General features: G+C 33.7%; 1 protein-coding gene across 2 annotated transcripts in view; it reads left to right on the plus strand.

Annotated features, from left to right (window-relative positions):
• Positions 1 to 26161, plus strand: part of LOC101896521 (fasciclin-3) — a 418355-nt gene extending 392194 nt beyond the window's left edge. The window contains exons 5-7 of one of the 2 annotated variants that reach the window (XM_059119878.1): positions 946 to 976; positions 19792 to 20125; positions 25321 to 26161. In XM_059119878.1, the coding sequence (XP_058975861.1) occupies positions 946 to 976; positions 19792 to 20125; positions 25321 to 25464 (509 nt within the window). In that variant the 3' untranslated portion in view covers positions 25465 to 26161. Of the gene's footprint in view, positions 1 to 945; positions 977 to 2196; positions 2772 to 19791; positions 20126 to 25320 lie in introns of those variants that run through there. The other variant, XM_059119877.1, reaches the window with a different exon arrangement.
• Positions 26162 to 27657: the final 1496 nt, after the last annotated feature.

Genomic DNA, 27657 nt, shown 5'->3' on the forward strand with positions numbered 1-27657 from the left:
CAATTACGAATTAATTCATCCCATAAATCAGTACTTCAAATTTGGTGCATATCAGTTCAGATATAGATATAGCTCCCATGTATATGTTTTATCCGATTTGGGCTTTAAAATCCCTCACAAGCATAATATGCATTCCACAACAATGATCTTCATTGGTACCAAATATCAGATACAGCTGCGAAATAAGTGTATCAAATTTTGTCAAGATCAGTTCAGATTTGGATATAACTCCCATATATATCCTCAACCGATTTCGGATATATATTGTGCAAATAATGGATAATATCAGCCCAAATGAAGTGAATTTCAGGACGTAGGTTTCCATTTTGTGCAACTCGGCTCCGATGTAATTTTTTTTAATATAACCCTTCTACAAGTGATATCATGCACTCTATAGCAAACTATAACTGTTCTAAAGCCAAATGTTGATAGGTGGTATGATCTACTTTAAATACATTCTTTTGTTACGGGAGCTCTACTAAATATGCATTGTGGTGTAGGGTATCTTATAGTCGACCCCGCCCGACTTTTGACTTTCCCCTACTGGTTTTAAAATAACTCCCAGACAAAAAGCAAGGGAACAAGGGAAACCTAGGTATTCCCTGCCTTACCCCCTGGTAATCATTAACATCTTTTGCAACAACAAACTTTTTATAACAAAAAAAAAAAAAACACAGTTTTTGGTGACATTTTATAATATCCGTTAGATTTGAAGGATTTTTTTTTAATATAAATGAATCACAACCCAAAGAATTATTCTGAGAAGTAAAATTCACATTTTTTAATTATTTGAATCGTATCATTAGGTGTACGATTTGTATTCAAGTTAAAATCGCTTATATAACCTTTTTAAAACGTTGAAAATATTGAAGAAATATGTTTTGTCTATATTGTCACCTTTTCGAATAAATTGCAATTTTTATAAAATTCTACTTTTCTTTTTAGGAAAATCTGTAAAAATGGCCACAAATGAAACGTAAGTAATGCCAATGTTATGAATATCTGAATTTAAGTCACAGTCCAAGATCACATTCTAACTAACACTCATAACATGATTGGTAAAAGATTCTATAGCAAATTAATGAAAATTTATAACAATTAACAACAAAATCTGGTAATTTCCTTTTATATACCTGAATACATTAATTTGTTAGACGTTTAAAAGCATGATAAACATTTAGTCAGATTTTATTGCATTTTTTTTTTGTTTTGTTAAATGGTTAATGGCATGCTGATTTTATTTTTAGTTTTAACAAGAAATTCAATAACATCCATTAAATCCTTTCATATATACATACATATGTTCAAGACACTTGCATACACATACCATGTTGACACGCCCAATACACACCAACACACACACACATTGTCATCTGCGACAGATATGAATGCATCCGCCAAATCTTCATCATCAGCTCTCTTTCTCATTAATCGAATGTGCTAAACAATGGAATTTACGAAACGTTATAACCACAACCTGCTTAAGCAGCAGATATATAACAGCTCTTCAGATCTAGTTTAACTCTAGAGAATAGTATCCTTCAAAGAAATTTGTTTGTCTACCTTGTATGTGCCTTGTAATAGTTTAGTCTAGAATTAGAAGAATAAGAACTACTCATAAACTATCTGTGACTATGCTCTAAGGAATCTATTAAATGAAATCCCTATTACAAATCACCTCATGCCTTGTCAAAAAAAAAAAAAAGAAACAACAACAAAAACAAACAAATTCCCAGCTTACATTCTAAACTGTAAAACGCAAACTAAAGGTCTCACGTTTATCACCAAAAAGCTCAGAACAATCAATCAATCAACCCCCTCTCAAACTCAAACTCGCCTAATCATTACAAATCCTTTCAAAACCCACCACACGCTAACAAGTGGTGTGGTGGATAACATCACAATCACACTCTGTTCAAGTCTTTCAACTAAAACCATTTTTCTGTCCCACCAAAAGGACGAACTTGTCCTAATGTTTTCTAAACATGGATCTTAGCCAAGCTAAGCTTATTTTCTATCTCTCTTTTCCATAATGCTCTCTCAAATACATGTCAACCTAATGTGATGTCATTACAAATACTTTAATGATAATGATGATGTTGTTGATGATGATTATGATGACGACCTTCTGCCATACACCAACAAAAAAACACACAAACCAACACAATTGATACATACACTACCGAATGTGAGTAGAAGTGGCGAAGCTCAGGGAAAGCAGCAGCAGCATGGTCAAAATGTGGCCCTGCTCGAAACCCCCAATGGTGTTACCATAATACCCAATAATGGTGCCACAATGGCAAATGGCCACAACAATGCCAACGATCACGACAACTCCGATGTACAGAGACGTCGGGCCGACCACGAAGACGATTCGTTTGAATATGCCACCGACCGTGAAAGCAGTGTCTACAACCCGACCACAATACCCCTACGTTCGGTCATGGCCTCAGCCGGTGGTCGTAATTCACGAAAATCAAACGACAGCGATAATGCCAACGAACAAACCGATCTTCTAACCAAAGGCAATCAATTGGGCATTCCCGAATCAAGATTTTCCCGTTGGATACCCAAAGATCAAAGAGAAATTCTCGAGAAACAGGCTCGCCTCCTGGCAAATCGTACACATGTTGTGAAAACACCCGAACCACGTCCCAGAACACCCACACCAACAAGAGTGGCGATGGCGGCACCGCTGCCAGCCGGAACGGTAACAACGGGGTCCCTCATCAGAGTACCCACAGAAACGGAGATATAAAAGAAAATGAAAACGAACGAAATGAAATGAAAGCTAACGATGATGTAGAATATTTCAATTTTTTAAAATTAGTTTTTTGTTTTTTTCAATAAGGAAAGACTACACAAGCATCTTAAACATATAAGAAACAGTCATACTCACAATTAAAAAACCTAATCGATGGCAATGAATAAATATTAAAATTAGTTATTATTTAAAAATGAGTCTGGAAATATTGAGCAGGTTCAGAGATACGTCTAATACAGCAAAACGTTTTCAAGAAAAATATATTTTCAGCGATTTTATAGAAAGAGAATAAATATGAGAGAAAGATAATATTCATGAGAATGTATGAGAGAATTGTACAGCCCAGATTACACTTGATGTGAGAGTCATATGTAAAGTTATATTTTCACATTTTATGCTTAGCATTTTATAGCATATTTTTAGGCACTCACAACAAATTTTAAACTGAAAAGAAATGTTAGGCAAATCTTTAGAATATATAATTTTTATACTCTACTTAAAATATAAACTTTATAAATCGCTAAAATTGAAGTAAAAGAGTGATCGGCAAGAGTAGAATCTGCTTGATTTTTAAAAGAAATTTGCTCCCGCAAAAAAAAAAAAAAACTACGAGGAAAATATACTCATTACTATTCGAGCGACCTCCACAAATTGAGTTTACTCTATTTTTATACCCTACACCACATAGTGGTAAGGGTATAATGCCCTTGTGCATTTGTTTATAATACGGAGAAGGAAGCGAGATAGACCCATAGTTACTTTTGAGGATCTTCATAGAATCACTTTCTGAGTCGATTTATGTATGTCAGTCCGTTCGTCCGTCTGTCCATGTATTTTGCTGAACAAAAGGCAGGTCGCATTTATTATCCGATTGAGATGAAATTTTCCAAAGAGTATTTGTTTGGCCCAAGGACGAACCCTATTGAAATTGATGAGAACCGGTTCAAATTTAGATATAGCTCCCATTATATATGTCCAACCGTTTCCGGGTTTATCGTGGCCAATATCAGTTCAAATAACCTGCATTTTGACAATTCCCATCGAATGTAGTCTAGAAGTAGCTTTATAAGCCCAAATGTAGTGAATCTTGGCAATCCTAACTGAATTCATCCTAGAACCAAGTACTTCAAATTTGGTGAAAATCGGTTCAGATATAGCTAGAGCTCCCATATATATGTTTCCTTTGATTTGGGGTTTTAAGTCCCTCACATACCTAATATGCACTCCACAAGAATGATATTTGGTACCGTATATCAGATACCGCTCGAAAATACCTCTGCCAAATTTTATCGAGATCGGATCAAATAAGGATATAGCTCCCATATATATATATTCATCCGATATCAGGTTTATTGCGCACCAAATGGCTAATATCACCTCAAATGGACTGAGTTTTGGAAATTCCGACTGATTCATCCTAGAAACAAGTACTTCAAATTTGATGAATGGCGATGCCGATGTAGTTATAGCTCAGATATATACGTTTTATCCGAATTCAGGTTTCATGTGCACCGAATGCCTAATATCAACCCAAAAGCACTGAATTTTGGCACATCGGTGGGCATTCAGCCTAAAAGCAAGTGCTTCAAATTTTGCTTGAAATCGGTTCTGATAGCTATAGCCCTCATGAATATGTTTCATCCGATTTGGGGTTTTAAGTCCCTCTCATGCGTAATATGTACTCAGCAACAATAATCTTTGGTACCAGATATCAGATACAGCTCAGAAATAAGTGTTTAAAATTTTGTCAAGATCGGTTCAGATTTGGATATAGCTCCCATATATATCTTTATCCGATTTCAGTTTTTTTTATGCACTCCCTGAAATTATGATGAAAATCGGTTCAGATATTGTTTCATCCGATTTGGTGTCAAATGCAATGCTACAATAATGATATTTAATACCGGGCATCGAATACTGCTCGAAAGTACCTCTGCCAAACTTTATGGAGATCGGTTCAGATTTTTATATAGCTCCGATATACATCTTTATCCGATTTTACAATTGAATAGAATATGTAGTTTTTCCTTATAATATTCAGAATGTCATCGTTATACCCATCGTCCAGTAATAAAAAATTTGTGCTAGTCTTTCCTTGAAGAGTATTTTTAAAATATTACAAATTCGATATTTTAAAAATGGATTTTTTTTTTATTAAATATAAACACCTTTGCCTTAATATAAATACAAATGCAGAATACACTTATACATACATAAATAAAACAAAGTACCATGTAGGTATTCATATTTCTTGTCTTCCAAATGTAGTTAGAAATTTGTGTGATTGTTCTTTTTATACCCTACAACACTATGTGTTGGGGGTATTATAAGTTTGATTGGGCCAAAAATTATGTAACACCACGAAATATTGATTTCCCACATAGGAAAGTATATATGGATCTTCCTAGCTCGCCGAGCTGAGTCGATCTAGCTATGTATGTCCGTCCGTCCGTCTGTCCGTCTGTCCGTCTGTCCGTCTGTCCATGTTAATTTGTAATCACTCTACAGGTCGCAATTATGGTCCGATCTTCACGAAATTTAAAATGGAGGTGGGGCTAGGGTCAGAATAGAACCCTATTTCTTTTGGCGATGATCGCATAATATTTAAGGGTTAAAATGGACCAAAAACTGAAAAAATTCCTGATTTTGCACTTGCTCTACAGGTCGCAATTATAGACCAATCGACGCGGAATTTCGCATGTAGCTAGAGTTTAGGGCTGGCAAGAAGCCTACCCATTTGGGTGGTCATCGGATAATATTTAGCGGGTAAAATAGACCATATCTTTTTTGTTGAAAAAATTCAAAATTTTTCATTAAACCGCGAATATTTTAAATCCCAGCGAAATCACAAAGCCATGACAAGGTTACTTCTGATCTTTACATTGATGTTAACATCCAACAAAACGGATATATAGCAAAATATGTGCGATATATATGTTTATCAAAGAAGATATGCTTGAAAAATCTCATATATGTCGAGAACGGCTGGACTGATTTCGACAGTTCTCATTAATTCAGAATGGCCTCTTGACAGGAAACATAAAACGTCTAAAAAAATCGCATAAAAATATCTCTGTAAAAATGAAAATATTGATTTTGTAAAATTTTCTCATATTTTTTCCATTTTGTCATATTTTTGGCATATTTTCATTTTGAATTAAACATTTGGTAATATTTCTACAGCTAACAAAACTAAGTAGTTGAGATATCAGGATATCATATACAGATCGCATTTATGGCCGGATTCTTACAAAATTTTGCATGGAGATAAGATGAGGGTCAGAATAGAAGCCTACTCTTTTTGGAGATGATCGCCATATATTTAGGGGTTGAAATGGACCAAAAAACTGCAAAATTGTCAGGAGGTCGTAATTATCGCCCGATCCTCACGCACATTTGAATGGGGGTTACCGGACATTGCAAAAGCCAAGCAGTTTTGGATGGCCATCCAAAAATATTTGTATTTGTAGACAAACACAGGAAAGACGCACTTCTGACTATTTCGTTAACGCTGATTTCGTTGAAGATTATAGTCAAATGTCTGTATCTCATATAGATGCGTTTCAGTCAAAAACTAATAATAAATGTTAATCTTTTGCCACTTCTGAGAGATTATAGGTCTTTGGGAAATATTGGTTCCAGATCTAGGAAGACCATTTACGTGCAACATCTACCAATAAATCGGAAATGAGCAAATTAGTTTAAGTTGCTATTATTCGAAAATTAGAGAACGAAACCTGATGGTTGTCTTTTATTATTTGTCACAATATCTTGTGAAATTCTGTCGAGTATTTCGCCTAATAAACTGTATGGTTTATTATAGTGTTGTAGGGTATTCAACGGTCGGCCCCGCTCGACTGTAGCCTTTGCTTACTTGTTCTATTTGTGTTTTAATTTATTTTTAAATTCCAAAGGAATACATGCAACTGAGATTGTTTTTAATTTTTTTAATAAAAAAAATTATTTTTTATTGCCACTGAATATCGAAGTGCCTTAACAAGCAGCTATGTTTAGAGGAAGAAGAACAAGGAAAAAAATCCATAAATAGTCGATTTAATTATATGAATGACATATCAGTTAAGACCTAATTAGTTATAAATGCTAAAATGTCGACTTTTTTACATTTTTATTATTCTACTCTTAAATGCAACATCACATATATATATATAGTGTATTCTACTTATTGTTATTGTAATGTATTGTTAATATTCACATTTTCCTCTTTTTCGCAAAAAATAAGAAAAAACATACGACAGCAACTACTGTAATACACATGCATTAATATTTAATCAATTTTATATTAATTTAATTTTTTTATGTAATTCATTTTTTTAGCATTTAAAACTGATTTAGTTCATTTTTTTTGCTTATATTTAATTATGCATATAGAAAAAAAAACAACTAACATTGTTTATTGTCTGTTGGTTAATGCAGTGCCCTTCTCAAATGATTAACCAATTTTAAGTTTTTTTTTTTTCTTTCACAACTTTTGTATAATTTATTTAATGTCTTTTTTTGTTGTCGTCTCGTCTCTGTCGGATATGTACAATACCACTAATTCCGGTTTAGTTATTGTATGGTAAATTCCATTTGTTGTTATAATTAAAGCAAGCGATGTATTTTTAACCATTATTTTTATATTAATATATAATACGAGTATTAACATTTCTTTTTTAAACAAAACTGATTTTATTTAAGCATAGTTATAACTTAAAATAAAAAAACCAAAATTAATTAAATAACTTTGTAAATAAATTGAAACGTAAGTTCCAAAATGCACAAAATCTTCTCTTGTTTTTAAGAGTGTTTATATTACGAAGTTAATAATGGTGTTCGATTATAGGCAATTGGGAGTGGAGGAAATAGGTATAGGGCAACTATGGTGTATATCTATATATATAAATGTAAGTTGTGTTAGTTACTACGCTTATAACTTACGAACCGCTGGACTGATTTTAACGATTCACACAAATTCGGAGTTGTCTCCCCTCCGAAAAGGATAATATCCAAAAAAATCGCGTAAAAATGCGATATATTAACATTTTCATTCTGACTTTTCAAATGTACAATAGTAATGTTTTATTTTGCATGATTTTTTTCCATTTTGACTTACTTTTTTCTAATGTACATTTGTAGTGTTTTTTATATTTTTTTTTTTTTTTTTTTTTGAATTCGAATATTAATACCAATTTATTTAATTGACTTGGTTTCTTGAGATCTTAAATTGATGGCGGGTTACATGGAAGTGTAGTACTGAATTATGTGGTGGCGAAACGGAATAGATGATATCGATATAATTTAACGCGGTCACACCAAAATAAAGATAATTATTAATTAAAAGATAATTACTTTTTCAAAATCGCTAAAAATCACGAAGAAGAGATCTCATTGCAAAAATTCTCAAATCGGGAAAAAATCCAAAAAATTTTCAGTGGAATCGAATTTTAAAATAATGGTAAGGGTCTTTAAACATTTGCTGTAATACATCAGCGAACAAGTTGACGATTTTTTCAGTTTGTTATTCTTCTTTTGTAATTTTTTTTTTCCAATTTGTATTATCATATTGAATTCAGGGGATTTTTTGTGAACAAAATAAAGAATAATTTTTACCCATATACAATTTTTCACCAAAAAAATTAAAGTGCGAAATACGATGTTAACTGACATCTACCTTTCAACTACAGGGCCGACATCGTGGTTTAGATAGAATATGCGAACACATTTAAACAAACAAAAATGACAGAAAAAACCTAATGGAGCTCATTTCAAAGCGTGAACCTAATTCTTTCATGTGACAATAATCCGTCCAATGAGAGCTCAAAATGCAAAATTCTTTGGGAGTACAGCAGTAAAATACCAAATATAAAGGGTAGAAAATAGTAGAGCGAATGAGACTTTTAGTAAGAAAAGGATTTCTATCCTTCCAGAAATTCTTCACAAACATTCAAGATACCTTAAATCACTTTTGCAGATCATGATATCGCACGATAAGGGTACATCCCGATTTCATATTTATATAACCATCATATGATTTGAGCTATTTTTGAGGTCTGGGGCACTTTTTTCATTGTTTGGCCCTTATTTGGCATCTTTATATACTACGATGAAAAATATGGTGTATAAAACTATTTTTACTCATTTTTAATCACGCGAAATTTTTTTCAGTTTGCTATATTTTTGATTTTGTCTCTATTTGTCATATTGGATAATAAGGGGTAGAAGAATGTTTTCAATGTAGGTCGATGTCTCGGAGTAGTGCCCATATAAAGGTACCTCCTGGTGTTACCATATTTCAAAGGATTTGGCTAAAAATGTGTATTTGGGGGGGTGAAAATCTTACACAAAAATTTGAACAAATTTTAGAATTTTTTCCATATAATAGTACCCCCTCAAGTCCACCTTTTGGCGGACAAACAGACCGACATGGTTAGGGGGACTATAAGATCTTTAATGGACAATCTGTGATGCTAATGGCTTTAAAAAAGTAATTAACTTTGGCTATTCTTAATTCATTCAGCTCTCAATTATGAGGTGTACAAAATACAGCAAATTCCAAATTATTGCTCATTTGACTGCAAAATTTTGCTACGATTTTTACTATACTAAAAATTAATTTGATCCCTACATGGGGATAAGATTGATATATACTTTTTAATAGGTTTGTATAGCACATCCACACCTTTGAAGCCCACGGTTTAATTATTTAAAACACTTTTAATCGACCAGTACGCGAACACTTATATCAGTCATATCTGAGAATAATTGTGTTTTGACATATATACATAATAAACAAAAACTACGGGCCGGCAACGCGGACCGGGCCAGCTAGTATATTATAATTCAAGATATGTACTTCTGATAAACGTATTCTTTTCGTACCCGGTAACGTTGGACGTTGAACGTGTCAGATGTTTTAAGATACTGATTAAATTAGTCAATACTTTATTTCTTCTGGAAAATGATAAAAATTAGAACACACAATAATATATTCTACCAGCTGAACCCGGTGAGCTTCGTTGACCAATTTGATTTGATCGGTCATACATATCGTGTTTGGTGCATAAAATATTGCCAAACCGAAAAATGTATATGGAAGCTATCCCCAAATCTAAACCAATTTCAATATAATTTGGATAATTTATTTTTGTAACCTATTTTAATATAATTTGGCAAATATATTTTCTAATCAAATTCCATCACTCATACCAAATCACATTAGAATCGAACATACATATCGTATTTGGTGCATCAAATAAACGAAATCGATCGAAAATATATGGGTGCTATATTCAAATCTGAACCGATTTCAATATAATTCGGTAAATTTATTTTTGTACCAAATTCCATCGCTCATTTCAAATTACATTGGAATCAAAAATATATATCCTGTTTGGTCCATCAATCTGTCGAAAATATATAACGGAGCAATATCCAAATCTTAACCGATTTCAATATTATTTGGCAAATTTATTTTTGTATCGATTTCCGTTACACATTCTTCATTTGGACTGTATCTATAACCGATCAATAGATATGTGCATATTAGGTACCTCCAAGGCACCTCCCATTCTGATTCCATATCTCCAATTCCAAGTGGAATTTTAAAAATTTATATAGCCTTTGTCACTTTCAGGCTGTAGTATATATGGAAATTTTCATGAAAATCTGTTCAGCAGTTTTTTAGTCTTTAAATTACAAACATGCTTACATTTTTCTCTTTTATAGATATAGATAGAATCAAGATTGCCTGTCCTCATCCTCATGGCTACAGAGGGTATATATCATTTGATTCAAGACATTTTAAGTCGATCTGACGGTGTACGCCTTTCTGGCTCTTGTGCTCAATAACCCTCGAAGGGAGTATCAGATCTGCTCCAAACTTAGTACATCGTAATATTTGTGCTAAACTTGGATCGACTTCGGAGATAAGCAATATCGGTCCACTCCTTCTGGTACTCCTTCACAAAAGACCAAAACTTTTATAGAAAATTATTTTGCCTCATAGAACAAGAATCGATATCGGTTTTGTTACAAATTAAAGTGTACCTTTCCCTAGGCCTCTTTGGACCACAACTGTTTCAGGATATTTGGAGTCGATCTAGCGATGTTGCTCCTTCTCGAACGGAGTATCCGATTTAGTCCAAATTTGGTACATCGTAATAATATTATTATATTATTGATTTCGGAGATATCGGTCCACTCCTTCCGGTACGTCCGCCACAAAAGGTCGATATTTTCAAAAAATATATTTTCTGCACAGAAAGGGAAACGATAATCCGATTTTGCTCCAACTCTGCAAATCCTAATATTTGCATCAGTGCTAGGTCAGGTGCGAAAATGGACAATATCGGTCCACTCTATCAATTACCTCCTCCACAAAGTGTGAACATTTTGAATAACTATAACTCTTATAAAATGTTATGTAAGAAACCAATGATATTCAATTTACTCGCATCACAATATTTTTCTTAACCCAAGATGGAATATATCGGTTCACTTCTTCTGGTACCTCCCCCACAAAAGAATCAACATCAACACGAAATTAACATCCAATTCCACTCAGACTTGGCATATCTCAATATTTCTATAAGCATAAAATCTGTTATAAAGATGGTAGAGATCGAACTATTCCTCCCACAAAGGGTCAAAGTTGTGAATAACCAAAACGATTATAAAATCCAAAATAAACATCCGGCACTCTTCATATTTTACACATCCAATTATTTCTACTAACACAAAATCTACTGTGAAGATGGTCTACTCCCTCTGGTACCTCCCACACTAAGGATCAACATTTTGAGTATCCATAAGGCTCATAAAAGCGATTCTAATATCCGATTACATTCAAGATTTGGTACCTCTCAATATTTCCATCAACATAAGATCTGTTGTAAAAATGGTAGAGATCGGACCATTTCGTTTGCTACCTGTCCCACGATACACACATTTTCGATACCAGCCATCATAGACGCAATAAAACGAATATTTAGAGGTGTTACAAACGGTGTTAATATACCTTCCTTTTCATAGTGGAGGGTACCTAAGTTTGGCAGGACAGAACTCTTAATACCATCTACCATTTGGAAGGAGCTTGAAAAATTAAAAAAAAAACATCTAAAAATATGTGTTAAATGGAAACAGTTACCTAGGGGATATTTGTCATTGGTTGTAATACCGATTAGTACCCATTACGAGCTTAAAATACCAAATTTAAAACAATTCCGGTGAATATTGTATCGAAAATCATCAAAATGCCCAATATAGAGAGGTACCGATATTTAGGTGCTATACGAAGACCTGGACCTGAATAGACAATTTTCCGTCATAGACTGTAGTAGCTATTAAGAACTTCAAATTCGAAGAATGACGCTGAAATCAGCAAAATACCGAATATATGCTGGTACCTTTATATGGGGGGCTATACGAAGACGTCGACCTGCATACGATTTTTTTGTGAAGGGCTGTAGCACTCATTACAAACTTTGAATACGAAATTTGAAATAATTCCGGTAAATAATGTCGCTGAAATCTGTAAAATACTGAATACAGGGAGGTACAGATATATGGGGTCTTTACGAAAACGTGAACCTGCGTAGACAATTTTCTGTCGTAAGTTGTAGTAATCATTAGAAACTTCAAATATGAAATTTAAACTATTCTGGTGAATATGTCGGTTAAATCATAAAAATACCGAATATGGGAGGTACCGATATTTAGGCTTTGCGAAGACCTGGACCTAAATACACAATTTTCTGTCTTAGACTGTAGTAGCTATTAAGAACTTCAAATATGAAATTTAAAACAATTCAGGTGAATATTGTATCCAAAGTCATCAAAATACCTAATAAAGCGAGATACCGATATTTAGGGGCTATACGATACACAATTTTACAAACTTTTAATACCAAATTTGAAACAATTCCGGTAAATAATGTCAATGAAATCTGCAAAATTAAATATCGGGAGTTACCGTTATATGGAGGCTATACGAAGACGTTGACCGGCATGGCCCATTTCTAAATAGCGTGATTATAACAGACAAGCAGACGGACATCTCTAATTCGATTTAGAATTTTACGCTTATTTAGAATATATCTACTTTGTAGGGTCTGTCATGAGTTTTTCGAGGAGTTACAAACGGAATAAAAAAGCTATTATACACCTCCATAGAATTGTGGAGGGTATAAAAATATTATCCTTTCGGATAGCGTTATCTTATCACCCACCTTTCATCATCCATCCCGCATGTCTTGCTGGAATTTACTATTATCTGTCAATCTCGATTATTCTGTTTGAATGTCTTTATAATTGCAATACGCGTTAGCCGTGGAGGAAATATATTAAATTGCTTTGCTTTCAATATTTTCTTCAAATTTTAAAAATGTTTAAGAGAATTTAATACTTCATACAATGGAGCTTATCATTTGCTAAAATCGATGAAAAAAAGTTCATGGTTGCATTTCAATATTGCATAGTTGTCATGATGGTTGTCATAATATCAAAATCAATTTAACCCTCACTTCATAATGAGTTCAAACTACATTGTAAAAATATTAAACAAAACATTGTTCACAGAAAATGGTTCTATTACTACTCGTATTACATATAAATTAACATTTCCCCGCTTCATGTAATTCAGTTACATTGTAACCAAAAATTGTCTATATTTTTTTGATCGGCTTAATGTAATTAAATAATCCCTAAATATTTAACAATACAGAAAAATTACAAAATATTCAATGAAATTTTATGATAATATCATTTGGTACCTAAAGCAAATAAAATTACACCTGTTTACAATTTTATTGGTGAAGTGAATTTAAGTGAATTTAATTATATTCACTGGTTCCCGGTTTTCATAGGAAAAGAAAATTCCTTACAAAGAATTGTTAACATAGGACTATTCTTTAAGAAGTCAGTACACAAAATTATTTGAATGATCCAATAAGAATTCAGTTGGAAAACTTTGATTTAAAAATACACGTCTTAATTGGCCTGTTTTTGGATCGATTTATTGAGATTCTGAATATGAAATGCTGAGTTACAAAAAAATCATTTAATTTAAATATGTAATTTTACTTCAGTACTAACACATAATCTGGTATGAAGATGGAGTATATAGGCCCACTCCTTCTGAAACCTCACCCGCAAAGGGTAACAATTTTCAATATTTATATCTCTCATAACTTGCGAAACAAGTCGGCGATTCTTTTCATACTAGGTATGTCTAAATATTTCTTTCAGCCAGAGATCGAATGTAAATATGGAAACAATCGTCCCAAACCTTCAGGTATCTCCCGTACAAAAGGTTAACATTTGGATTAACAATTATTCGCATACATTTTTATACCCTACACCACATAGTGGTAAGGATATTATGTCTTTGTGCATTTATTGGTAACATGGAGACGGAAGCGAGATAGACCCATATTTATCGATTTATCGATATATGCATGTCAGTCCGTATTCTTGTGAATAAAATTAAGGTGGATTTATTATCCGATTGAAATGACATTTTCCAAACAATATTTGTTTGGCCCAAGGACGAACCCTATTGAAATTTATGAGATTTAAATTTAGATGTAGCTCTCGTATATATTTTCAACCGATTTCGGGTTAATCAGTCCAAATGACCTGAATTTTGGCCCCTCCGACCGAATTCAGTCAAGAAGCAAGTATGACTCCACAAGAATGATATTTAGTAACAGATAACTTATGGAGTTCAAAAATATCTCTGCCAAATGTTATCTAGATCGGATCAAATTAGGATATAACTCCCATGTATACATCTTTATCCAATATCTGGTTTATTGTGCACCAAATGGCTAATATCAGCCCAAATGAACTGAATCAGCCTAAAATCATGAGCTTCAAATTTTGGTGAAAATTAGTTCAGATATAGCTATAACTCCCATATATATGTTTCATCTGATTTGGTGTTCAAATCCCTCACATGCGTAATATGCACTCCACAAAATGATATTTTATACTGCTCGGAAATACTTCTGCCACAAAATGATATTTTATACTGCTCGGATATACTTCTGCCAAATTTTATCGAGATAGATTCAGATTTCTTTATAGCTTCGATATACATCTTCATCCGATTTTACGGCTATTGCTGACCGTATATGTAATATCAGCCCAAATTGAATAGATATTTTCATATTCAACAGATTTTTACCATTTGGTGAAACTAGGTCCGACATATATATTGCTCCAATAAATATTCTTTAATATAATCCTTATCGTAGTCATACAATGCACTATAAAGCAGTGTTTCTTGGATCTAGAGGTACAAAAGCTTCCGTCAAATTTGTTGAAAAGCGATTCAGAGTTGGATATAGTTCCCAAATTTTGAATATTCTAAAGCCATGATATGCATTCAAATAAGGTTTATAGTATATGATGTATGATCTGCTTCACATAAATTCCCAACATATTTTTTGGTTACGAGAGCTCTACTAAATAGGCATAGTGGTGTTGGGTATCATATAGTCGGTCAGCCCGACTTTTGACCTTTCCTAGCTGTTTTATAACCTCCACTATACTATATAATATATATTAACTAATATTTTCTATAGTCTATATTTTTTAGGTCGTCTGTCCGTCTGTCCGTCTGTTGTAATCACGCTATCTTTCGAACGAATTGAGATAGAAGGCTACAATTTTGCACACATTATTTTGCCAGTAGGCAGGTTAAGTTCGTAAATGGGCCATGTAGGTAGGTCCATGTTTTCATATAGCCCCCATATAACGGTACCTCCCTATATTAGGTATTTCGATGATTTTAGCGACATTATCCACCGGAATTGTTTCAAATTTGGTATTTGAAGTTCCAAATGGATAATACAGCCTAAGACAGAAAATTGCCTGTGCAGGTTCACGTCTTCGTATTGCCCCCATATAACGGTACCTCCCTACAATCGGTATTTTGATGATTTTAGCGTCATTATTCGCCGGAGTAGTTGCAAATTACGTATTTAGAGTTCGTAATGGGAACTACAGTCTTTGACAGAAAATTGTCTATGCAGGTCCAGGTCTTCGTATAGGCAGCATATATCAGTACCTCCCTATATTCGGTCAAATTCAGATTTCTTTACGATTTGAGGTACAATACTTACCGAAATTGTTTGAGATGTCGTATTTTACATTCGTAATGGATCCTACAGCCTGTGACAGAGAATTGTCTATGCAGGTCCAGGTCTTCGTATAGCTCCGATATAACGGTACCTTCCTATATACGGTATTTTGATGATTTTACCTACATTATTCGCCGTTTATTTCACGTTTTGAATTTGAATATGGTAATTGCTTATGACAAACAATGCTTATGTAGGCCCTCGTCGTATAGACCCCAATATAACGGTTATATTCGGTATTTTTAAGATTTTATCAGAACTTTTAACGGATTTTACTTTTCCAAATTCGTTCCAAATGGTGGAGGGCATTCAAAGTTCGGCCGGGTCGAACTTACTGCTTTTTAACTCTTTTTTAAGTCGGATGTAGCTTCAGTTTGTGACACTTAGCGCCGTTCTGTTAAATCCAAATTTTGCAGATATCTTTTTCAATGTATTAGTGCGGGTTTTAAAATTTACCTTTCATATATTTCTGCTTAATATCTCAAATAGTTTAAATAGTAATACTATTTTAATCGGCGTTTTCATGTAACCAACTTTTGTAAGTTAGTGTACTGAGCATTACATCGCATCATGCATACATAATTTAAATGTTTACAATTACAGATTCCAAATTTATATCAATAAATCGATTATTTTATGGTTTGTTAATTACAATGGCAGCAACACAGTTTAAAATTTTGTGGGTGTTTCCCATGTTCCGTTCCCTAACAATTAGTTTAGATTTTTAGGCGTTAATAATCTAATTGAAATGGAATTGCAACAATTTCAAATGCAGTACATTTTGATTTATTCATATTGTTGGTAATTAGAGTAGTCTACATTCAATATTACTTTACCTATGGAAAAATGTCGTTACCGCTTCCAAAATGAAATGAAATGGAAGACAAAATAAGTTAAAAGGTATTAGTCGGTTTTTCCTATGGATGTATACCCTCAGCCAATGTTCGAATATTTAAATATATTTTGACTTATCGTATGATTATTCAATCTGCTGAACCTCTATGGAGTAGGTTCCCAAGGAGTTTTCCAATATTGTCCATTTCGTATTCGACCTAAATAAATATGATAAAAATATTGTGACATGCAACGTTTGGACTATATCGACTGCTTCCTTCATTTTATACGAGATATGTGATAATTTTTACACAATGTTAAAATGTGCGTGAGGTACCAGATGTAGTCGATCGAAGTATTGCATTTTCCTACTTCAATTACTAGAAAATCGAACATTTATGTCAATAAAATTTGATATAAGTATGGTGAAATCATAAATTCTATATTCATCTCAGGTTTCTGGTTGAGAGAAATACTAAGATATAGCAAGTTGTAAAGAAAAGCTAACTTGTTTCGCAAGATATGACAGATGAAAGTATTGAAAATTGTGACTCTTTTGTGGGTGATGAACCAGAAGCGGTTCGCAGATATATATCTTCTTCATAACATTGTTAGCAAAAATGTTTGTATTTGTGATATTTGAAGGGAGTTAGATGCTTACTTCTCTTTTTTGAGCGTTTTGTTTTTCAAAATCTAAAACCCTATGTGGGGGAGGTATCAGAAGAAGTGGTTGGGTCTATCATCTTTATAACAGATCTTGTGTCGATAGAAATATTGAGATGTGCCAAGACTGAATGGAATTGAGTATTGATTTCGCGTTTTATGAGCTCCATTGAAATTGTTGGCCCTTTTTGGGAAAGGTATGGACCGATATATTCCATCTTGACACCTGACCTTGTGTTAATAAAAAATATTGTGATGTGTTGAATTTTAAGACTGTCGGTCTCTTATGTCGAATTTTATAAGAGTTATAATTATAGGTACTTGATTGAGTGGACCGATATTGTCCATTTTAGCACCTGACGTAGCAACCATGCAGATATTAGGATTTGTCTGCGCAGCAAAATATTTTTTTTTTAAATATCGAATGTTTGTGGGGAGGTACCAGAAAGAGTGGACCGATATTGCCCCTCTCCGAACTCGATCTAAATTTGATAATAATATTACGATGTACCAAGTTTGGACCAAATCGGATACACCAGCCATACAAACGGACGGACGGACATCACTAGATCGACTTCAAATGTCCTGAAACGGATTTGGCCCAAAGAGAGGCACGTTTTGACCGTATCAAATCATATATACCCTCTCTAAGTATGGCTGAAGGTATAACTACCCATATAGCTGAGGATATAATACGTATCTCACAGAAATTGAGTTTCCCAGTTTGCTCAAGTTTAGTATATGTTAAGTTAAAATATGAGCAATATCGATCTACCTCTTGTTGCACCTAACCCACAGACATATCTTTCAACACCAAGTTTTGGACCAATATAGACATTTTAAAAACAGACATAAATCTCTTATGTATTGTTTGAAACTCTGATTGATAGATACTTGGAACGTCGTAATATGTATATCATAGTTAAGTCAAGATAAAAAGTCGGCAACACCGGCCCACTTCTTCTGGTATGTCTCAAACAAAGTTCGAAATTTTGAATAATCCATAATATGCGAAATGTTTCGCAGATTCTCTTCAAATAGTTTTTTCAACGCTGTATCTGGAGCGAAGTAACGTCTATCGATCCATTCATTGGAGAAGAAAAGACAAAAAATAAAAACTTTTAAAAATATGAATTTGCCTTAAATTTCGCACATCTTAATATTTCTGCCGATATAAAATGCGGTGTCAAAAATACAATTCAAAATTCACAGATATGGAGGGTATATTAAGTTTGTCATTCCGTTTGTAATACCTCGAAATATACATTTCAGACCCCTCAAGGTATATATATTCTTGATCAGCACAAAATGCTGTGTCGATTTATATAGTCTCCATATAAAAATGCCTCCCTATATTCGGTATTTTGATTATTTTAGCATCATTACTCAACGAAATTATTTCAAGTTGGAATCGGTGCTATGAGAGATACTTGCCAACAATTTTTTTTTTTTTTTTTGAAATGAAGTTCGATAAACAGATAATTAAAACACATATAAACACACATCAGGTGAAGAATTCAAACTGCAAATAAAAAATTCGAATTGCATATGAAATTCTGGATTTCCAATTCAAAATTATTCATTTAATAAACGGAACTGTCGAGCGGCAAATAAAACATTACGAATTACAAATCAAGTTATCGAGTGTTTCGAATCGCATACCAAAAACATCAAAATTCCCAAATATTATGCAATAATATAATGTATGGGAATGGTAGTTTAAGAAAAATATAATTTTAATCGACATTAAAAATGTACCTGAAAAGGCTTCTATTGAAAACCTCTTACTTGTGAAATCTTTCGAAGAAAATAAATCTGTAAGAAAAAAATCTTGTTTTCAAACCGTATTAACATTGTACATTATGTATGTATATTATATGGGATTATAAAATAACACATTTGAATAATTGTAACACAAAATTATTATTAATTTTTTTGCCCTAATTTGTTTATCCCAGGGAAGAGTAACTATTTTCAAATTTTTTTTTTTTTTTTTTTTTTGTAAAATAAACTTTCGTAAAACTTTTGAAAATTAAATACTCTCAACTTAACACTTTAACAACAACAACTACTACAACAACATTGCTCATTAAGCACTTCTTTCATCATCTTGATTTTTCTAATAACCACAATCCCCTCCTCACTTTGTTTGTTACCATTACTTTTTCTCGACCACATTGACCAACTCCACCACTACCATCAACACCACGACGAATGAATGCCTTCAAATGACATTCCATGTTATTGCAACAAATACAAAAAAAAACTACAACAACATCGACAAAAACACAAATGAACCAACGAACGACAAACGGTTACGCTTTTCTTGGTAACATCCTGGATTGGCCGGCATCTTCTTTAACAAAAACAAACAAACAACAACAACAGTAGCGACACAGAAAGTGCCGATGTAAAAGCCACCTCAACGGCAACAACTGCAACCACAGCCGCAGCTTCGGAAGTTGATCAAAATGGCCCAGTAACAGGGGATAGCTGCAACAAGAAGTCGAAGCGATTGCCCTCATTTGCTGCCATATTTAAGCGCATGAATGAGCGAGATGCATCCACCAAATACCGGAAGAACAACGAAACGGAAACTGGCAACAACGACAACGAGGATGCTGCCACAGCAGCAGTAACAGGCGGAGCAGGTACTGGTGCAGCTAATGAACAATTGTCACCTGATGGTGTCACAACTGATGGCAATGACAATCAACCAAAGGTATTGTTGTAATCATTATTTTTTTATATTTTTATTTTATACCTTTATTTTGTTATCTTTTATTAGCCATGATTTTGTCCCTCTCTCTCTCTCTTTTATGGTTTGTCCCAAATTTTGGTTTGTTCCCCTTGTGCCAGCTAAGTTTTAGCAGTGGAAAGGACTAAGGAGAATTCCTTCAATATGATTATTATTTCCCAAAAATACTTTACTTTAGTTTCATTGTGTCATCAAGTGAATGCATTTAAAAAAAAAACCCGCCCCCCTCGCTTTGATTTGTAGAACAAATTTTTCTATTGATTTCCAACTTTTTTGAATGGTTCGTATTCGTATAGTTTGTTGTTTGCCTGAATTATGTAGTTTATTTATTATTATTATCGCCCAATCTCGAAAATATATAGTACCCAGTTTTGCATTGGTGTTTCTATCATTTCTATGTTGAAATTCTTCAGCTTACTCTTCTTAATGGAATCGTTTTTCTCTCTTTTTTTCTCTGTTACGAATTTTATTTGAAATGCATGAATTTTGGTATTTACACACATTACCCACCAAAAAAAAAAAAAAAACAAAGGTAATCATATGGCAAACTTCGTCACCCGAATGGACATTCAAATAGAACAATCAAACGCTCAAAAGGTATTCAAGAATTCCCCTCATAAAAATTTATCATTGAAATAATCCCCCTCATATTTATTATTAATAAAAAAAGCATACATTTAAATAAAAATTTTTATATATATTTAAAACTATTCTCTGTTATGGAAACATGATTTCACTTTTCAGGAACGAACCTTTTACGCTTCACCATAAGAAAATTTCAGTAGTTAATACTAAGTTCCTAACCTGTAATTATTAGGAAATAATGGTATAATATACTAGATCTTTTTTGACCAAATTTGTTTCAGGACATTTGGAACTCGTTTTTGAAGTCTATACCGTTCCATTTGCATACCCTATAAACCAGTATATTAAGTCTTCGTGCATTTGTTTGTAACATATATAAGGAGATGAGATAGACCCATAATTCCTGATCGTTAAAGAATCACATTTTAAGTCAATTTACGTTTGTCCATTCGTCTCTCTGTCCATATATTTGAGTGAGTAAAGTACAGGTGGCATTCATTACACCCTCAGACATATGGCTGTAGAGGGTATATATCATACTGCCAAAACGTGCCTCATCGAAATAACGGACCCTAGGTATCTTTGGACCAAATCCTTTGACCATTTGGAATCGATTTAGGGGTGTCCGTCCACCCGTCTGTCTAGCTAGTGCGCACTATAACTCTCGAAGAGAGTTTCCGATTTGATCCAATCTTGGTACATCGTAATATAATTATCAAACTTAGATAAAGTTCGGAAATGGATAATATCGGTCCACTCTTTCTGGTACCTCCCCCACAAATATTTCCCTGAATATCATTGTTACGGAGTGCAGATTACGCCTGTGGGTAACAAATATAACAAATCGGATGAACAATATATATGAGAGCTATAGCTATATCTGAACCGATCTTGACCAAATTTGACATACTAGATTCTAGCCTCAATTCGGTAGCATAATAAAAGGTAAATCGGACGAAGTTTTATATGGGAGTTGTATCCAAATCTGAACCGATCTCGATAAAATATAGCAAAGGTATTTCTGAGCTGTATTTGATAGATTTCCCCAAATATTGTTGTTACAGAGTGCATATTACGGCTGTGGAGGACAAAAATAAAAAATCGGATGAACAATATATATGGGAGCTATAGCTATATCTGAGCCGATTTCGATCAAATTGGGCATACTTATTTTCAGGCCTAATTTGGTTGTATGTGCAAAATTCCATACTATTCGGGCAGATATTACACGTTTGGTGCACAATAAAAAGCAAATCGGACGAAGATATATATGGGAGCTATATCTAAATTTTCAATAGGGTTCGTCCTTGGGCCAAACAAATGATTTGTGCAAAATTTCATCTTTATCGGGTAATAAATGCGAACTGTACTTTGTTCACAAAAATACATGGGCGGAGGAATATGCATACATCGACTCAGAATGTGATTCTATGCAGATCATCGGAAGGAACTATGGGTCTATCTCGTTTCCTTTTGCCTGTTACAAACACATGCACAAAGACATAATACCCTGACAACCTTGTGGTGTAGGGTATAAAAATGTACCTCATAGAAAAAGAACGGTTAATTTTATTTGGTGCAAACTTTTGCAAATTCTAATATTTTTGTCAGTATTATGTCATATGCGAAAATACCTCCCCCACAAAGGGGCAAAATTTGAAATAGTAAAAAATAAAAAAAAAAACTTATAAAATGTGAAATAAGAGACATCCGAGTGTTTTATTGACAAAAGGCCTGGTAATCCCATATATCGGTCCACTCCTTCTGGTATCTTCCCTACAATGGGTCAAAATTTTAAATACCCATGAAGCTCGTAAAACGCGAAATAAACATCCGGTTCTCTTCATATTTCACACATCCTATTATTTTTACTAACACAAGATCTGCTGTAAAGATGGTAGAAATCAATCCACTCCTTTTGGTACCTCCCCCACAACAGGTCAAAATTTTGAATAACCATGAGGCTCATGACACGCGAAACTAACATTCGATTATTTTCAAACTTTGCAGTATGTATGAAGATGGGATGTATCGGTCCACTCCTTCTGGTATTAACGGGTCAAAATTTTGAATAGCCATGAAGCACGTAAATCGCGAAATAAGCATGCGAATATTTCTAGCAGCACAAGATCTAATTTGTAGCTGGTTTATATAGGCCCACTCCTTCCGATTTCTTCAAACTCGGCAAATCTAAATATTTCTAGCAGCACAAGATCTACTATGAAGACGGTTTATGGGTCAAAGGTTTTGAATAACGAAAAATATCATAAAATGCGAATTTATGAAGATGGGATATGTTTATTCACTCCTTCTGCTAGCTCTCCCACACAGGTGTCAAAGTTGGGAATGACCCAAACTCTCATAAAACGCGACATAAGCTTTCGATTTTTTTCAAACTCGGGAAATCTAAATATTTCTATCAGCACCAGATCTATTATGAAGATGATATATATCGGCCCACTCCTTCGGGTACCTCCAACACAACGGGTCAAAATTTTGAAAACACAAATACTCCAGACTTAATATTCCAACGGATTGGTATCCGGAGATTTTGGTGGCCAGTGTGCGCTGGAAAAGAAGAGAGGAACCTTATTTTGTAACCATTCTTGGGTTCCGCGTGCTGAGAGCGATGGTGCTGAGTCCTGTTGGAATGTCCATGGTCTGCGGCAAAATATGTTTGCGTGCCCAAGGCTTTAATACACCCTTCAGAATATTTCGCGATAATATTCGGCATTTATTCTGATGCCACGGTCGATTAATACGAGCGAAGAGCGAACATCGGCTGTTATGGCGGCCCACACTATCACCATGGCCGGTGCTTGAGTTCTGGTGGCCAACCAAAGTTGCACATTTTCAGCTGACCTCTTTGGCAAGTAAATACGATTATTTTGTTTGCTTACAAAATGCTTGACAGCGAATGTTTTCTCATCGGAGAAAACCAAATTCGGCAGTTCACCACTTTCGGTCAAGCGAAGCAACTCTTTAGCTCTTTTGAGGCTATTTTCTTTCCTTTGCGGTGTAAGTTCTTGCACTTTTTGGAATTTGAATGGCTTTACCACGAGCTCATTTTTCAATATTTGTCGAATGGAATATTGCGATATGTTCAGCTCATGATCCACTTTTCGGCTACTGCGACGCGGGTTTCGATCAAGTCGATTGTTTACTTTTCGAACCATTTCTGCTGATGTTGCTGTTTTCTACCGTCCACTTCCTTGACGTCGAGCTACGCTACCAGTATCACGGCAACGTGCGTTGGTACTAGACGAAAAAGATTTTAATGCTGGAGTGCTCTAACGGTAGCCACTTGTGATTATCCAGCCAAATATAAAGAAATCACACTATCACGCTTGAATTCCATTACGAAGAACTTCTTTTCGGTAAATTCTCACCAAAATGCTTTTGTACGCTTGTAAACAATATAATGAGCTGTCACTGAAAAAATATTAACAGCTGTCGGACGAGTGTTAGAAATGACAACAGTCTGAAGTTGGTTGCAGTTTTTTCATCTCACCCTGTATATATTAATCCGATATCAGCTTTAATGTGCACGAAATGACCAATATCTGTCTAAATGTACTGTATTTTGGTAAATCCGAACGAATTCAGTCTAGAAGCAAGTACATCAGATTTGGTGAAAATCGGTTCAGATATAGCTTTAGCTCCCACATATATCTTTCATCCAATTTTGTGTTTAAGTCCCTCACATTCGTAATATGCATTCGACAACAATGATATTTGGTTCCAGATATCTTATAGAGCTCAGAAATGCCTCTTCCAAATTTCATCAAGATCGGTTCAGATTTGCTTATAGCTCCCATATATATCTTCAACAAGGGCTCTTCTTTCTTTTCCATTGTGCAATAATATGATGTTACGCCAGAATCAGACGAAATTTCAAAATTGGTTTACATTTTCTTGTCTTTGTCACTGTGATTCCAATCGCAATTGGTTTCTTAACAACTCATCTAGATGATCAGAGGTGTTAAAGGGAGTACCTTTGATTGTGCCATGTTTCCATCTCCACAAATTGTAATCAATTTGAATGGAATAATAGGGCCAATATATTTGAGTGTCGTATAAAGCGTAGGGGCTTGAAACCGCTTATTCGAATTGAGATATTTTTCTTTCGCTTCAACACTTGAAATATATGTTGATCTAACCAATTTTTTGAAGTTACTGGTCGCGTTTAAGTATACGATTTACCGTTGTTTTTTTTCGGCCGATCCATGATCTTCAGTATATATGTTATTCAGTACATCTCAATATTGTTCCAGTCGAGGGTTTCTAGATTATATTATTTATTTTAAATGCATTTCTGGGCAAAGTATATTTCAGCTCAAAATCCACAATTAGGAACCCTGTTGTTTAGGTATATAAAAAAAGGTCTGAAAATACATATATATGTGCGTATTGCTCCCAATATGTATGATCTACATATTTACATTTTAAAATTGTCCCACAAAATAAAAATTAATTACAAAATTACATTTAAATATTTGTCAATTTTTAATCCCAATTTACATTGAAATAAATAATTAATTATTTTATATTTTTCATTATATTCCCCCGCACAGGAAGACAAACAACTCGTCTATGCAGAACTTGTATTAAAACCCGCTGAAAACAATGAACCATTGCCACCAAAAAATTCAACTGAATATGCGGAAATTGTCTATGTGAAAAAGGATGATAAAAATAGAACAAAGGAAAACAAATAAACCAGTAAATATCAAAATACAACGCAACAGCAGACAAAAATAAAAATTCTTCACACACACACAAACACAAAGTGGCATTCAAATTCATTAAATTACAAAACAAAAAAAATACAAAAAAAAACAAGAGATGATACAAACAAAAATTAGGTGTTAATTAAGAGATAGAACAACAACAACAAAAATGAAAAATAATAAAACAGTTTTCTAAAAACTAAATGTAAACTAAATCGAATCATATTCATTATTTATCTCTAAATGTTGTTTTATGTATTTAAATAATACACACATATATTTATTTAATAGAAAGTTTTGGAATATTTATTGATGTAGCAGCAGCAGCAAAGCATAAGGAACGAGTCGAGTCTTTGCAAAATTTTAAATAATAGAAATTAAATGTTGTTTTTTTCAGAATACCTTAATTACAATTTCACGAAATTTTACGATAATTGATACGGTTATTGGCGATGTTTAAAATGTTTTTATGTTAACAAAACTATTATTATTTTTGAAAATTAAATTCAAACAGAGGCACCATTATGTGACAAAATTCAACTCTTTCAACACTCACAGGGAAAATTCAGCAGATTATGAAATTATAGCTAAAAACAAGTGAAAAAGCTGTAAGTTCGGCCCTGCCGAACCTTGAATACCCTCGACCATTTGGAACGAATTTGGCAATCTTCAAAAACATAAAATACGTTAAAAATTCTGTTAAAATAAAAAAAAAAATTAAAATAAATAAAAATACCGAATGTAGCCGTTATATTAGGGTCTTTACGTCGACGTGGTCCTGCATAGGCAACTTTTGTCATAAACTAATACAATATTCAAATGCGAAACTTGAAAAAAAATTCGGTAGCTAAAATCATCAAAATACCGAATATAAGGAGGTACTATTATATGGGGGCTATACGAAGACGTGGACCTGCACAGACAATTTTCCGTCATAGGCTGTAGTATCCTTTACGAACTTCAAATACCAAATTTGAAACAATTCCGGTAAATAATGTCGTAAATAGGGAGATACCATTATATGGGGGATATACCAAAAATGTGGACCTACATGGCCCATTTTCAATACCAAAAGTCCTACAGACATAATATACATTTGAATAAAATTTCAATCTACTTCATTTCGTTCGGAAGCTACAGTGATTTCCACAGACGAAGAGACGGACATCGCTAAATCGACATAGAATTTTATGCTGACCAAGAATATATGTATGGAATATATGAATATAAATGTATATTTCGAGGTGTTACAAACGGAATGACAAACTTAATATACCCTCCATACTATGTTGGAGATTATAACAGAAGGAATGTGCATCGTCGTTTAGAAAGTTTACATCGCAAGTATTCTAAACAGAGGGGGCAACTTCTACTCTCTTCCACATTTTTTGAAATTTTCGGATTAAGATTCCTTGGAATCCGTTGATTTTATTTATTTTGTATCGTTGGCAATATTGCAGATGAAAATACGAGAATTATTTTTGCAGATATTTTTGAACAGCCTTTTTGGTCCTTTTTTTCAAAATATGTTTAAAAATTCCCTTAAAATGGGAACCTAGCAATTTAAAATTCTGTATAGATTGGAAAATCCTTACAGTAGTTAAACTCAGAGGTATCTTTACATAAAGGGATGTAACAAAAGGTGGACCTGTAATGATAAATTTGTATACCCTACACCACATAGTGGTAAGGATATTTTGTGTATGTGCATATGTTTGAAACATGGCGAAGGAAGCGAGATAGATCTATAGTTACTTTTGAGGATCTTCATAGAATCACTTTCTGAGTTGATTTATGCAATCCAGTCCGTCTCTCCGTGTATTTTTTGCAGGTCGCATTTATAATCTGATTGAGATGAAATTTTCCAAACAATATTTGTTTGGCCCAAGCACGAACCCTTTTGAAATTGGTGATAATTGGATCAGATTTAGATATAGCTCCCATATATCTTCAACCGATTTCGAGTTAATTGTGAACCAAATGGCCAAAATTAGTCCAAATAACCTGAATTTTGGGACTTTCGATCGAATTAAATCCATAAGCAAGTAAAATTGATACCCAATAACCTACAACTCTGTCAAATCCAATCGAGATCGGATCAGATATGGATATAGCTCCCATATATATCTTTATACGATATAAGGTTTATTGTGCATTCTGTAGAATGGACCAAAAAGAAGA

Source organism: Musca domestica, unplaced genomic scaffold (assembly GCF_030504385.1).
Source record: "Musca domestica strain aabys unplaced genomic scaffold, Musca_domestica.polishedcontigs.V.1.1 154, whole genome shotgun sequence".
Lineage (NCBI taxonomy): Eukaryota > Metazoa > Arthropoda > Insecta > Diptera > Muscidae > Musca > Musca domestica.